This window comes from Mastomys coucha, unplaced genomic scaffold (genome assembly GCF_008632895.1).
Source record: "Mastomys coucha isolate ucsf_1 unplaced genomic scaffold, UCSF_Mcou_1 pScaffold7, whole genome shotgun sequence".
NCBI classification, from domain to species: domain Eukaryota; kingdom Metazoa; phylum Chordata; class Mammalia; order Rodentia; family Muridae; genus Mastomys; species Mastomys coucha.
The window spans coordinates 86,501,938-86,517,636 of record NW_022196913.1 but is presented as its reverse complement, the minus strand read 5'-3'; the positions used below and the strand labels follow the sequence as shown (position 1 = coordinate 86,517,636).

The 15,699-nt window shown below is 34.0% G+C and overlaps 1 protein-coding gene across 6 annotated transcripts in view; it reads left to right on the top strand.

The window, feature by feature from the left end:
* The window catches only part of Csmd3 (CUB and Sushi multiple domains 3), a 1,179,548-nt gene that overhangs the window by 747,486 nt on the left and 416,363 nt on the right, over positions 1 to 15,699 (top strand). For all 6 annotated transcript variants that reach the window (XM_031358937.1, XM_031358936.1, XM_031358940.1 and 3 more), the window contains 2 exons: positions 9,816 to 9,954; positions 13,768 to 13,955. In XM_031358937.1, coding sequence (XP_031214797.1) covers positions 9,816 to 9,954; positions 13,768 to 13,955 — 327 coding nt within the window. The remainder of the gene's footprint in view (positions 1 to 9,815; positions 9,955 to 13,767; positions 13,956 to 15,699) is intronic.

The window sequence follows — 15,699 nt, the reverse complement described above, 5'->3', positions numbered from 1 at the left end:
CTCTCTCTCTCTCTCTCTCTCTCTCTCTCTCTTTTTCTCTCCCACACTCACCTTCTCTTTCCACCACCAACTTGCCCTTTTCTCTCCCAAAACTGCTTTGGCCTGATGTGCAATATATAGATGTGAAGCTGCTATTCTAACACATCACTACCCATCTCTAAAACTCTGTCTGCCTTCTTTTTCCACTGCCCAATCACAGACTCTAGGTTTATCTTTCACCTGTCATCACCTGTGTGCAGACATAAATCTACAGACACCAACAACCAAAAATGGGTACAGAGCTTAAAAGAGGTACTAAACAGAGAAATATCTAATGTCTAAGAAACATTTAAGGAAATGTTCAACATCCTGAGTCATTAGTGAAATGCAAATCCAACTAACTCTGATATTGCACCATACACCCATCAGAATGACTAAGGTCAAAAACTCCTGGGACAACCCATGCTAGTAAAGATGTGTAGTAGGGGGAATATCCATACATAGTTGGTGAAAGGACAAACTTGTACAACTACTCTTTAAATCAATTTGACGGTTTCTCAGAAAATTGGAAATAGTTCCACCTCAAGACCCAAGTATAGCACTCCTGGTCATTTACCCAAAAGATGTTCTACCTTCTCCCAAGACCACTTGCTCAACTATGTTCATAATGGCTTTATTTGTAATAGCAGGAAACAGAAAATAACCCAGATGCCCCTCAACTGAAGAAAGGAATTAACTTCATAATAAATGAAATACAAGAAGAGATCATAGATTTATCACAAAAGCCTACAGCAGAGCAGTATTCATAAATGGTTGAGTTTATTGGGGAATTGTGCACTAAAAAACTTATTCTTTGAATCTCTGACTTTCAAAAAGACTCGTTGATTCTTCTAATGTAACAGGAAACATTCCCAGTACTTGCTACCACTACTACCACCACCAAAAAAAAAGACTATGGGGCATGATCTTCTACATACAAACCTTAATTCTTTCCTCTACAAAAATAGCTAGGGATAAAATGTGAAAGAGGCTGTTAGTTTTCTATTCCAAGACTGCGACAGTGAATCAACAAGTGGGGACCTTGCCACAGCACCCTTCACTCCACAACATAAAGAGTTATTTTGGATTAATGGGTTAAGGTAAGCAAAAGGTTTGAAAATGAAATAGTGAAAGTTTAGAGTATATTCCTAAGATGTTTGTTTTTAGGAAGAGGGGGATTTGACAGTGCATATTTGTAGAAGTCATAAAAAAAATTAAATGAAACCATGCTTTGTGTCTGCTCTAATGATTTCAGAATGCTCCATAAAATGCTTACTCAAGCAAAAGCTTCCTTGCCCTCAGAATAGATCTCCCTGAATTGTTCTGGTTTATGTTTCCTCCCACTCCCTAGTGAGATATCTGAGAAAATTTTTAGAATGAATAGGATGGAACTGGAGTCCCTGGAGAACTGTTTGGAGGCAGGGTGGGACTTGCATGCCTGATGAACTTCCTCATTGAAGATAAGGGGTTTTCTCTTGAATCTCAATTAGCCACAGAGGGAAGGGAGCCCTTCTGCACAGACATCACATTCTCTGTGGAGAGGGTTCTTTTGAAGAAGCAATTAGAGTAACAACTCTATGCATATATCAGAACTGATTTGTAATTCTAATACAATGTGTGTTCACACATGCACACATTTTTCTTAAAGGATGAATTCCTTTTTTTACATTTATATAATGCTGAGTTTCATCTGGAGGTCTACCATAAAGAAAGAAATAATAGCCATTGACACAGTTTAAGTTCTACTTTTTGCTAGGCTAAATTTGAAAAAGAAATAAGAGGAACATGAAACTTGAAGTGAATCAAGACTCAAATTTCTGGAGCATTCAAACTCTTTATTGTGACTATAGCTTCACCTTTTTAGTGATAGTTTAAAATTTGAATGTGCATTAATTTTACTGAATCATCATCCAATGTTTATAGGATTAATATATTAATGATCATTTACCAGAGCCATAATACAAAGCAAATAAAGAAAGGCAGAAAGAATAGAAGCACCAGTGTGTAATGATATGAGGCGATGTGTTTATCAGGTATCTCGCCACAGAAAGGTCATCACTCTGACCAAAAGCTATATGGCCTGCTTTCTAAATTAATTGTTGCTAAACCTATGATCAAAACTCAGCTTTATATCTCTAATTCCCTTGTGAGTAATCAAGTATAACTTGCCTACTGACTTTACCTCCTCCTGTGAAACTTCTAACTTCCTTAGACCTTTTATTGAAGAGAATCTTAATCTAATTCTATTGGAAGGGTATAGTTTTATGTGAATCTTTAAGTATGCTGGGTATTTTGAGTGTGTTACTTTTTAGTAGCATTAAATAAATGAACCAATACTTGAATGCCGTTTTTAATAACAAGTTTTATTTATTAGAAAAATTAAATTGGAGGAATGAAGTAGGTCACCCTGCTATTACTTATATGCACGCTGTTTGCATTACTACGAAATGGAAATAGTATAGACAATAAGCTGTACCTCACTAATATATCCAAGTTTTTCCCCTGTATTACTGTTCTTTCTGTCCTTGTTATAAAATATTTTGATAAAATCACATTAAAAGAAGAAAATATTCATTCTGGCTTGATAGTCCAGAAGGGAATTTTATGGTGGCAGGGAAGAGATGATATCAGGAGCTAGAGGACTGACTGGCAATCAGAAGTCAAAGAAAGAGAAAAGCGAAGTAGGGCCAGACTGTAAAATCTCAAAGCTTGCCTCTAATGCCTTCTTCCTCCAACAAAGTTTCACCTTCTAAAGGTTCTACAAACTTTCCAAATAGCAAGGAAAATTTGGACTAAGGTTTCAAAAATATGAGCCTAAGGAGCATTTATACCTACAACATTTCTTTTCAGAAACTGGAGAGAGAGTTTATATTTAGGATATCCCTGAGGTAGAGACCCAACCATTTCTCTTCATATCTGCTTATGTTTTCTTAAAAAGGTCTATGAGGGCTAAACAAAATAACCAGAGGGTCAAGATGGGCCTTCTTTTAACAATGGGAGTTGTGGATGGCCTTATAATGCTAGATTTGTATTCTGTAAATATATACCTTAACAAGCTTCCTAGGTACGCACCAACTTTATAATGCTTGCATCTTATAATTTCTACAAATATGTCCTAAAAATTTACATAAAGATTTTCTTCTCATTAACTAGAAAGCATAGTGTCATTTACTTTTCTCCACTCACAGTAATATTTTTGACTTCCTGATCTCTCTCTCTCTCCTCTACATATGCTTTAAACTATCTTTTGACAACCTCTTCTTCATGAGGTTTCTTTGTGTGTTTGTTTGTGTTTTTTTTCCAGTCCCTGGAATATTGCCTTATTTCCATTGTATATCCAGAATCTTATCCTGAGCATATACCTACCTTGTGTAAATTCTCTCAGGACTGAGAGATGCTCAATAATTCAGAGCACTTGGTGCTTTTTCCAGAGGAATATAAGTGAGCAATTACTCATATCACTCATCTAACAAATGCCTATAATTCCATCTCTAGGGAATCTGATACTGTCTTCTGGCCTCCACAGGCTCCTACTTTCACATGGTATTCACTCACAGAAACATACATACACATAAGTTAAAACAATATTAATAATTAAAAAACTTTAAAATTTGTCTATGTGGGGCAGATAAAATATTATAAATGTTTAAAATTTTTTAAATAGTTTTAACAGATTGTGAATTTTCAGACACAGAAGATACAATCCCCTTTTATAAATAAGTAAATAAAAATAAATACACTAAAGTTGTTAGCATGGTGTTTAGAAGCTTCAGATTATGTTAAAATATCTTTATACTGAATAGTTTAGCCTAGATTTCCATCAGTCTCGGTCTCTATAAAGTAAAGCATTGCCTAAATAAAATTTTCTTGGAAAATTAATATAATAAATTAAAAGTAGTTCTTAACATGTAAATGAAAGATTTTAATTTGAATCTAAAGTCTACCATGACTTGGGCCTGTCTGAGATTCATATCAAATCATAGATTCTGTATTATTTCTTCCATTTATAAGTGAGAAAACAGAGAAAACCAAAATTACTTTTGAATAGGTAAATATACTATAACTTTATTTTATAAGGCTATTCAGGATTATCATGATAGGGGAGATTGAAGTAGACTGCCCTGAAAGAAAGGCAAGATTTTTGAACAAGAGTACGAACATGTATAAAGCTACTGGGGAAGGTATGAGGAAGGCACCCAGAGTAGTTAGTGTATTTGTGTTCTAACTGGAATTTTATGAGGCCCTACATACCTTCCCACTGAGATTAGGCAAAGGATTGTTGATGACATTTGAGAGGAGAGGCATAACTCCTGGGTTGTAAAAACTGTGAGAATCTGTTTGACCAAGGGAAAATTTATATCTTAAAAGAAGAGAATAATTTATGGTTTCAAAAGTAAATATTTCAAATCAAAAGAAGCGGACACGGGGCTGCTTCAATAAGGAAGAAGCCTTTCTGAAACATACCCAAACTGAACCTTATCTACACTGCATATAACTAAGCTATTTTATTGTTTCATAAAAGCTAGGAAATAATATTAACAGTTGCTTGTTTCTTAATTTACACACTTAGGAGCAAGATTAAAAACCAACAGAAATTTCATCCTAAATGTTTTGATATAATGACTATGGCTAGTATTTTACCTTCTATAAAACCATTTTACAAAGGTCTACATATTCGACCACTTTCCTTTTCTAAATTTTCACCTCTTCTTTCTACCCACATTAAAGCTTTACCATAGCCTGTGATAATCATGACTCCTATGGAAAAAAACATTCTACTTTTTTATTTCCCATTTTTTAAATATCTCACACATTCTCTGTTTACTATTGCTATGATGAAATGTCATGACCACAAGGGACTTGGAGAGGAAAGAGTTTATTTGGCTTACATTTCCATATCATTGTTCATCATGGAAAAATATCAGGAGGATAAAACCAGTAAGGGCAGGAAACTGGAGGTGGGAGTGCTGCATACATGGCTTGCTCAACCTGATTCCTTATAGGACCCAGGAGTACCAGTCCAGAGGTGACATCACCTACAATGGACTTTGTAGGCTTAGATTTTTTTCAAAACCTACTTTTCATAAGGTTTCTTAAATGCCTTAACATCCCTTTTAGTGCACCACCTACCAGAGGTTGTGAAAAGGAAAGTTAGTAAAACAAAGAAGAACGTGGACCTATTTAGAAATATTTCTTTGGACAAATCCCATCTGTGTTGTCAGGATATCAGCAGTTCCGTTCACAGAGGAGCTTGATCCACTTCCAAACACTATTCAGGAATCAGCAATGGCAGGACTCACAAACACCATAAATAAATCAGTAATGGCAGCTTGATCCAGTAGAAACCATAAGGCTCTGCCAATCAGCCTGAGGCCATGGAAGTGGCAAGAAGCCTCTGTGAAACCACTAGAAGTTCTTTGGTGTGTTTGTGTCTAGGAAGTCAGGGCAAGCAATGATCAGCAATGCAGGCTAGGTGAACCAATACAACACAGCATCATCAGCAAAGACCTGCATCAGCAAAGCCCAATGAGGACCAACTAAGAGCGGCAGGGTAAACCAATACCATCCAGTACTGTCCACTGTATGTTGGGCTATATTTATATAGTTTCCAAACATCATGTATTCTCTCTAGCATCTTCTCTAGCAAACAGCACATGCCCTTTTTCCAGGCTGCTTTCAGAAAAATCCATGTGTCTGTTCTTAGCAAAACATCCTTCCGCATGTCTGCTTCTGCAAAATAAAATCCTCTCATAAGACGGTTTCCAGAAAATTATCAAAGGACACAAGTGAATCTTCAAACAATCCAAAAATGCTCTGTAGGTTTACCTGCAACCCATATGCAAAAGGCATTTATTATTCATTTGAGGTTCCATCCTCTCAGATGATTATAGCTAATGTTACATTGACATGAAACTAGCCAGCATACTCTCCAAGTTTAGCACTAAATGCTATTTTTTTTTGAGTAGCCTATTGTTTTAAAATGAAGTCAGCATCCACCCTGTTTATATGCCAAAGGTTTAAGGACCAACGTTGGTTCTTTTGCATTTTTATGTTACATTGTGTCATCAATAAATATTTTTTACTTTACATTCTAGCTACCTCATTCATCTCTTTCCTGTAATAGCCTTATGTCAGATTCTGACTAAGCCTTTCTTATTTTTTTGTAAACTAATGTTGCTGATCTCAGAAGTTCCAAATGCACTGCACATGTATGATCTATTAGAATGAAAACCTCAACCTTGCCATACAATTTTTCATTTGTTTAGGCTTTGCTTTCAGTAATTTAATCTACTAGATACATTTCTAATGCACTCACTTTCATCATCTCCTATCTGTTCATAGTCTTACAAAAGCTATTTAGTATTATCTTAAAATGTTATACTTACTCAACCCCATATGATTTCACACATGCTATTACTTCATTTCCAATATCCTTCATCTCTTCTCTATTGAAGAATTCTGATTCATCCTTAATAGATCCAATTAAGTATCCTCTATGAGTCCTATATATCCTTTAATATGAACATATATTTTCATAGAATTAATTATTTTGAATGTTGTCTGTTTCTGATCTTTCAAAAATATACAGAAATGTAGCATCTTTATGAAAAAAGAATGTGGAGAATATTTTATAGTCAGGATTCTTATTTTCAAATCCTTGAATGATAATACATAAATTATTTATATTGTTTATATCTATATATCTATAGTTATTGAAAATAATAGCGCGTGCTCTCTCTCTCTCCCTCTCTCTCCCTCTCTCTCCCTCTCTAACAATGTCTGTTCTACTCAGATAAGCCTTAAATTACTATGTAGCTAAAGACGACCTTAATTTTCTCATTGTCAAGACTGTACCTTCCATGTGCTGACATTACAAAATCACATCATTATATCCAGATTGTGCAGTGTTAAAGATTGAACCCAGGTTTTCATACTTGCTACACATACACATTACTACCAACTGAACTATTGCTCCAGCTTTTCTCAGTGTGCCTTTCTTCTTTCCCTATGCCTATCCCCACACACCATACTGCCTTGATATATACCAGAAATGAAGAGAGAACAGCAATATTCTTCTTTCTGCCACCATTGGCACAGCAATCAAGGAAACTGGTATTAGAGATATGAATTTTCCTTGACCCATGAGGAGTCTTAACATACTACTTGATAAAAAAGAAACCATTTTAAAAGTTATTTGTGTGTTGCATAAAAAGTATGATTGAATGAAGAAAGGAATCATTGTATTAATGAGTAGGCTTTCTAAAATACTTCTTTAGGGTTTTAGCTTATTTCCTGTTTGGTATTTCAGAAATTCTTTTATCAATTAATGATAATGCCTTGGTTTGGTATTATTTTCTTCAGTTTATCACCTTTAGATGTCAGGATATATACATAGTTACTTTAGGTATAAAATGTATCTGTATTTCTGAAGTATCAACAGTACTACTTATTTCAAGCTTTTGAAGAAGATAACAAGTATATAAATTTTGTTATTTCATTATTATGTTTAGAGTAGGTCAAATGACATTAAGAGGAAATTAAAATTAATTCTATATAAGGAGAATTCCTACATCACATTGTATTTTTATAAGTTTGGTATATCAAATCGCAATGTTTAAACAACTAATTGTTTTTATTTTTCCTATTATCACCCATGCTGCCATTACTTTTCATAAATTCTAACTACCTTATTAACATTTTCATCATTGCCAGGTAGTGGTTTGAAAACTCAGTTCATTTCTGCTGCCGTCTCGGCTGTTTTCAACTCTGGACTGCTTTCTTCTATAGGTTTCCTTGTTCTCCTGAGTGTTCCAGACTTCCTTTTGCCTGTATTGTGTACTCTGGACACTTTGCTGTTGCTGCTCTGCAGCTTCTCTATCCTAGCATTCACTAGAAAGTCCCCTAGATCAAGAGCCTTCTCTTGACTGACTCATTTGAGCAAACCCCTCTCTTCTTAGGTTTCAGGGCTTCTGCAGACTTTTTGGCATGATAATTATGTAGAGAATCTACTTCAGTATATGTGATAAGCTTCATAGGACCACATTCAGTGATACCTCTACTCAAGATTGAACTTTCAGGAGGCATAAGAGAGATTCCTGGTTTGATTGTTTTTAAAGAACTCACCCACCCCTTTCTCTCATTCTTTCGAAGTATGGGTCAAACAAAGTGCATCTCAAGGCTTTACTTTTTAACCATTTTTGGCCCTTCTGCAATAACTAATTATATGACTCATTACTTCATTTAATGACTAGATGCATAAATGCTTTCCTAGAATGACATGAATTGATGAAGTAATAAAATTTTCTACCAAATGTATTCCACATGGTCTATACCTTCTCTAAATAAAATAGTACTGTATTTTAAATTATGTTAACTTAAGCGACTATTGTGCACCTAGGTTCATTTTTAAAACATTAAAACTGAGTGTAACTCAGTTTTATGTCATTCAAACTTTAAGAGTATGTAATCCTCATGATAATGATTGCTTTAGAAAGCTTTTAGGAAACAATAATGGAATCAGTAAAGAATAGGATTTGGTTGATTAATGAACATTCTCATACAAATAGCATATTTTCAACTTCACCTAGAAAGTACTTCACTCAAGCCAGATGGGACTGCATATGCTTATAATTCCAGAGTGAAAGTGGCTTTGAATATAGCTTCCATATTTGAAGCCCACTTGAACTACCACCATAGACTAAGCATGGCAGTAGGCACTATGCTGGAGCAGCAACTCAGAGTCACATCCTGATTCAGAAAAACAGACAGACAGAGAGAGAGAGAGCGAGAGAGAGAGAGAGAGAGAGAGAGAGAGAGAGAGTCAGTCACTGGAAATGGTTATGGCTTTTGAAACCTCAACAGTGTACCCCATACAACAAAGCCACATCTCCTAAACTCTCCTAAATAATTCTACCAACTAGGGACTTAGAATTCTAAAATATGATCCTTATAATGGCCATCTTCATGCAAATCATTGCATAAACTAATTAAAAGAGGCTCTCAGTACAGACAACTTGATAACATAAGGAAAAAAAATAAGAGGTAACAAAAAACTGACAATTTACATATCATTTCAAGTGGAAGATAAAGAATGTGAATACTCATAAGGTATGTAGAGCAAATTATCTGACGACTTGAGGAAGACTAGTTAGTAGTAACCTATGCAGGTAGCTGTGTATCAGTTTTACATGTGATCTCTTTAAGGGGAAGATTCTTTTATCACAGAGAGAATTAAGTATATGGATCTTTACATTCAAAATAGTATTAATGACCACTTAATGGTCATGGTAAGAAATTCATTTAAGACATAGTTGGATTACATATGGGAGTACAATCATCTCAGTACTTAGGATGCAAAGGTAGAGAGATTGTGGTGAGTTGATTAATCTGGGCCCCATAGTGAGTAATGTGACTCCATAGGCTGAATAACAAGACCTTGTCTCACTAGATAGGTAGGTAGGTAGGTAGGTAGGTAGGTAGATAGATAGATAGATAGATAGATAGATAGATAGATAGATAGACAGACAGATAGATAGAGGTGGATGAATAGATGGATGGAAGGGTGGGTGGGTGGATGGATAGATGATAGATTTATGTATGATAGATAAATAATAAATAGATGATACATAAATGATAGTCTGATAAGATTGATAATAGATGATGGTAGATGAATAATAGATTAGTAGATGATAGTTAAATGTGATTGAAGATAAATATATATATATATATATACACATATGTGTATATATCTTATTCTGAAAAGTTTATTCTTATTGTTCTCTGGTTTCATCTTTCAGCTCCATGTGGTGGCCACTTTTCAGCTCCAAGTGGAGTAATTCTCTCACCAGGATGGCCAGGATACTACAAAGACTCTTTGAATTGTGAGTGGGTGATTGAAGCTGAACCTGGACACTCTATCAAAATTACATTTGAAAGGTCTCTGCAAATATTTTTTTCTATCTTGTAAATAAATGAATACATGTTACAGTTGGCATTCACCATTTCCCTTACCACATCAATAAGTAATTTTATTAGAATAGTCAATTGCTATTTCTTGAATGCTTAAGAAGTTCTACTCCCTTTTGACCTTTCATTTTGTTTTCAAGTTAATTTTTTGTTTATTGCTATAACTTTACTGTTAAGTAATGCAGGACCATTTCTCCTGTACATATACATAATACTGAGATATGAATATATGACCTTTACTTTAATGAGTTTAGTTGTACTGTGTTTTTTAAGGGCTCGTGAATTCAGTTCTGCTAGATTTCCAAGAACAAAGGTCCTATTAAAAAATTTAATATCATCTCCTGGCATAATATACTTATAGTTATTATCATATAGTTATCCAAGTATACCCAAAATGCAGTCAATATTTTCCCTTGGTGACCCCATTTGCTGAAAATATTTATATGACTTAGCTACACACAAACACACACACACACACACACACACACACATATACATACCTACACACATTAGGAAATATATATATGCATATATAATCTAACTATATTCATATTGGGTAAACAAATGAAATATTTACTTTTGATCAGTCACATAGACACTTACTTTAAAAGTTAACTATTTCTTTTGTAATACATTAAACTTTACCATTTATTAAACACAAAAGCAGAACTGATTAACTGAAATGATTGTGCTCTTTTATGATCACATAAAATTAAATCTTGACTTTTGATGGGTAGGATACTCAGCTTAAGGTGGTGTAGTTTAAACAGCAGAGCTTCATACTACTAAAATTCTATCAACCAGGAGTCAGATCAAAGACTCCAAAGGTTTGTTCTGGTTTCCTTGTTTTGTCTTATATACACCTTTACATAACATTTTTTTGTTCCCTGTCCCTCTCCCAGTCCTTCTCCTTCTCCCTATCCCTCACATTTCTCTTTCTCTTTTTCTTTCTCTTTTTCTCTTTCTCTTTCTCTTTCTCTGACTCTGTCTCTCTCTGCTTCTCTCTCTCTGTCTCTCTGTTTCTGTTTCTCTGTCTGTCTCTTACTTTGTCTATTCTTTGTCTCTTCTCCCTCTGTCTTTTTGTCTCTTTTTTCTGTCTCTGTGTCTCTCTCTCTCTCTCTCTCTGTCTGCCTCTCTGTGTCTCTGTGTCTCTGTGTCTCTGTGTCTGTCTCTCTCTCTCTCTCTCTCTCTCTCTCTCTCTCTCTCTCTCTCTCTCCCCCACCTCTCCCCTGGTCAGTATTTCTGAGTCCTACTCTCCTTTTCACATATATGAAGTTATGTCGGATTGATATCCACTCTCATGAACTCATTTTATCTTTATTTCTGCTTTAGTGATTATTATCCATCATAATATTCTCATGAGCTGAGGGTTAATATTTCAACATGTGAATTCATAGGGGCATAATTTAGCACATGAAAGTTATATACTTATTTAAGTCCATTATTTTATTTAATTTCCAATAGCATATATATATACATATATATATATATATATCATATATATATCAGCCTAACTCAAACTTACTGTGTAAGCCAACATCATTTTGAACTCTCAATCTTCTCTAAGTATTACCACCATATAGTCTAGAGTTTACAGTTTTTCATGTTAGAACAGGTTGGACATGCCTCTAGTCTTGTAGTTTTCAGGTTTGACTCAGGAAAACTTTGGCTATACAGAAGTTAGGCTGTGTTGCAGAAAAATTAGCAAATGAACCGGCATAATTAACAAGTCAGATTTATATATCAATAAATTCTCAATTCACAAGATGCCATCACCATAATTTCAGAACCAATTGATAATAATAAAAGCTGTGCACCTATATTAGACAAATTATATCAATAATTCTATCTTTTACTATCTGTGGCAATTAATACTACGCTGGATCTGGCTCTTCTTCCTATCTGCCTGTCTCCATCTTGGCTCTTCCTTTCTCCCAAGAAGCTCTCTGTCTCTCCAACTCTTAGCTCTGCCTCCCTTTTCCCTGTCCAATCACAGGCCTCCTTCTGCACTAATATTTTAATATAATTGGACAACGAAAATCTTGTTACAATACTGCCTTATGAAACATGTCAGTGAGCTCCTCAGAATTTCAGACTAAAAAACGACAGTTGTGTTAATAGTTTTCTTTCAAACATTCTCCATACATGCATCCTGAAATGCTCCTTTTGGGAATTGATCCCTTTGTCTCTTCTTTCTTCATTCACAAGAAAGAATAAATTTTTTTTAAAAAAAAAATCAGATTAAACATGTTCTGTTCAGGTGGTGGGTATCTCATGTATGAATGTCAGAAGATAACCTGGGGAAGTTGATGCTCTGATTCTACATGTGGGTCCTGGGGGTCAATCTTGGGTAGTAGGGCTATGTGGCAATTGCCTTCACTTGCAGAGCTTTTTCACTCTAAACTATTTGAAAGAAATACGTGTAAAACAGCTTTCATTTTCTTCTTTCTTGAAAACCCTTGAGTATTTAAAATATTCCATGTCCATTTTCAGAAAAGCCTTGTGTTTTGGATGATAACTTTGTAATGGCTGCTCACTACAAGAATAGAAGTAATTTGGCAACAGATGGATGAGCAAGATCTTCAAGTTATTGAGCAAACAGCTTTTATTCATTAGATTAGAGAAATTATGTCATCACTTGGAATCAGACATGCAGATTTTAACTGAATCCTTCCATGTATTTTGACCTTATACTGTGTCTATGTTTTGTTTTTTCTCTAATAATGATGTTGAGAAAGCATTGGGAAGTATTTAACAGCTACTTAATTCCTTGAAAAGAAGTCCTCATTCTCTTTCTAGTGGCACTTTAAAAATAACAATGTTTTTAGTTAGGATAGGTAACAATGCGATTCATTATAATATTGGATATTGAATATTATAACATAATAGAGGCAACATGTTTATTATAGCCTGAGAATACTCTCCTATATCCTTATTTTTTAGAAGTTTTTTGCACTAATGACATTGACATTATACAGTTCTGACATTTGTTTTCTATTTCACATGAGAAAATGTATATTGAAATGAAATTTTTAAGTTAGATTTATTGCAAAGAATAAGTAAAAACACCACACACCTCTATACATTGTAAAGAACTTATATAAAGTCCTAATGGTCTTTGAAAAGATGTGAATTTTCATATTAACTCTTAGACTTTCAGTTTCAAAAATATTTTGTGATTAAGAGGAAACCTAGGTTTTATGTCTCCAACACTGATACAGGGCATATCAAACCATCTGGAACTCAGCTTCAGGGAACCTGATGTCCTCATCCACTCTTTGTAGCCACTTCACTGATGTGCACAATCCCACATGCCAAAATATATAGTAAAGATGAAAATAAAGGTTAAATATCTTTAAAGCACTGTATAATCTTTTTCCAGTTTATATGGAGCAAAGATCAGATTTGAAATGTAAGAAATGTTACAGTGAATATAAAACAGTATAATTTTCCAAAGAATTGAAGCTAGTAAGTTAAGGTGAGCTGAGAAGTACCTATTTCAAGAATAGGGGTTTTGTTTACATTATTTACTAAGGACTATTATTTACTATAGCACCCAGCAGATACTTTTCCTATGAGTACGTACTTCTAACTGGAAATTCCCTCATATAAGATCTTGATATTTAAGACAGATAGCTCTTTCAGTGATATCACAGGTACTAGGTAGAGTAAGAAATAATAGATGTGGTTCAAAAATAGCCCTTAATAGTAGATTATCTAAATACTGAAGTCAAATTTCCCCGTGTGTTCTAATATGTTTCCAATTGTGCCTCTGCATCCTAGATTTCAGACTGAACTAAATTATGATGTTCTGGAAGTTCATGACGGACCAAATCTTCTATCACCCTTACTCGGGTCTTACAATGGCACACAAGTGCCACAGTTTCTCTTCAGCAGCAGTAACTTTATATACCTGCTGTTTACCACAGACAATAGCCGTTCAAATAATGGATTCAAGATTCACTATGAAAGTAAGTAGGAACAAATATGATTTTCTTTTCCCATTCTGATTACTCCTCACTTGATATTATCTTCATATTACTAAGAAAAGTAATACTAAATACATTACTTATTTATTCTTTTAAAAGAAATCTTTAAAATGGTTTGTTTTATAAATAAGAAAGCTTATGTTTTAGTGTCTTTGTACAAGTGAATGGTACAATAGATTTTTAAGCAGTAGTTACCTGATATTCGTATAAAGGAAATACAGTGTGAATTAGGAATACCAAATAAATTCAGTATACTCATGTTTTAATCATTTTATATGGCTTAGAGAAGGAAGTTAACCTTTAGTCAATTTTACTCTGATATACTTGTCACAAGAGCATTCATTTAGCACTTACTTTATAAAATGTATTTCTTTTGCATATTTTACTTATAAAAATTGCAAACAAATATTCAGTTTTGTTTTGTATAAAAGATTAAAAATATGTAAATATTAAAGTGTTAAACATACAAGTTTACAGTTGATATAAAAGTAAAAAGAATCTCTTAAATAAAGCTATAAGTTTTGAAGTGTGGATAATAATAGCTAAGAGTTCAGTTTCCATTTTTAAAAAATCTCAAATAAGGCTAGCAAGACAGATGAACACATGAAGGCTCTAGCTTGGCATGTCTGGCAAGCTGAGGTGAATCTCAGATCCCATATAAAGGTGAAAGGTAGACAATGGTTTCATGAAGTTGTCTTCTGACCTCCACATTTGTGCATTGTCATAATCACAGCCTCCTGCACATCATAAACATATCTACAATATTATTAAAATTTTAAATCTGAAGTAGTGATGCTTCAACTCTATATCTGTGTGTATGTGCTCATGTATTTGCCTGCATGTACAGACTGCACACGTGCGTGTGTGTGCATGTCTCTCTGTGTGTGCCTGTGGGTTTGTATGTTTATGTTTGTCTGCATTTGTAGACTACTTGCATGCATGTGTGTATCTGTGTGTGTGTGTGTGTGTGTGTGTGTGTGTGTGTACTCATTTGGCAGAAACTCACTTTGTAGTCCTAAATGGTCTAGAGCTTGCTATGTTGACAAGGTTGGTTTCAAATTCAGAAATCTACCTTCTTCTGTCTCCCTAGTGCTGAGATTTAATGCACATGCCATCATATCTGTATTCTGCTTTAACTTTTTAAATACTATTACATATGTATAAATGTATCTTTGATTTACAAATGTTTTGCATGTGCAAAACATTTTTTGTACTATATAGGTTATTATTATTATTGTACTATATAGGTTACCATATGTATATGAATGTTTTTGTGTATACATAAATTTACATGTACATGATCTCTATGTTATATATGTAATCAATTTTCATGTACTTGAACATGCAGCTCTGAACTTAAGAAATAAGCTACTGTTATTTCAAGTATACATTACATTATTTCTCCCTCTTCTCAAGTCTGTTGCCAATCCAAGTACCTCAAAATCAGCTTAGTGCATGTGAAGTGCATTATTTGTATTTTTGTAGATATCTCTCTTTGTTAAGTATGCCCAATGCCTTCACTGACTTTCTAAATTTACTTGTTATTAATATTTTTGAGCTTTGAAAATTTATTATACATGATATTGTTTAGTTACATTAATTTCCCTTTATTTCAAACTTTATCACATGGAAGTGTATCTGTACATACTATAAAATGTGAAAAAAAATGGTTTCTGAGATTTGGAAATTAAAATGAGCTAAAGAATCTTTTTTTTTTTTTTTTTTT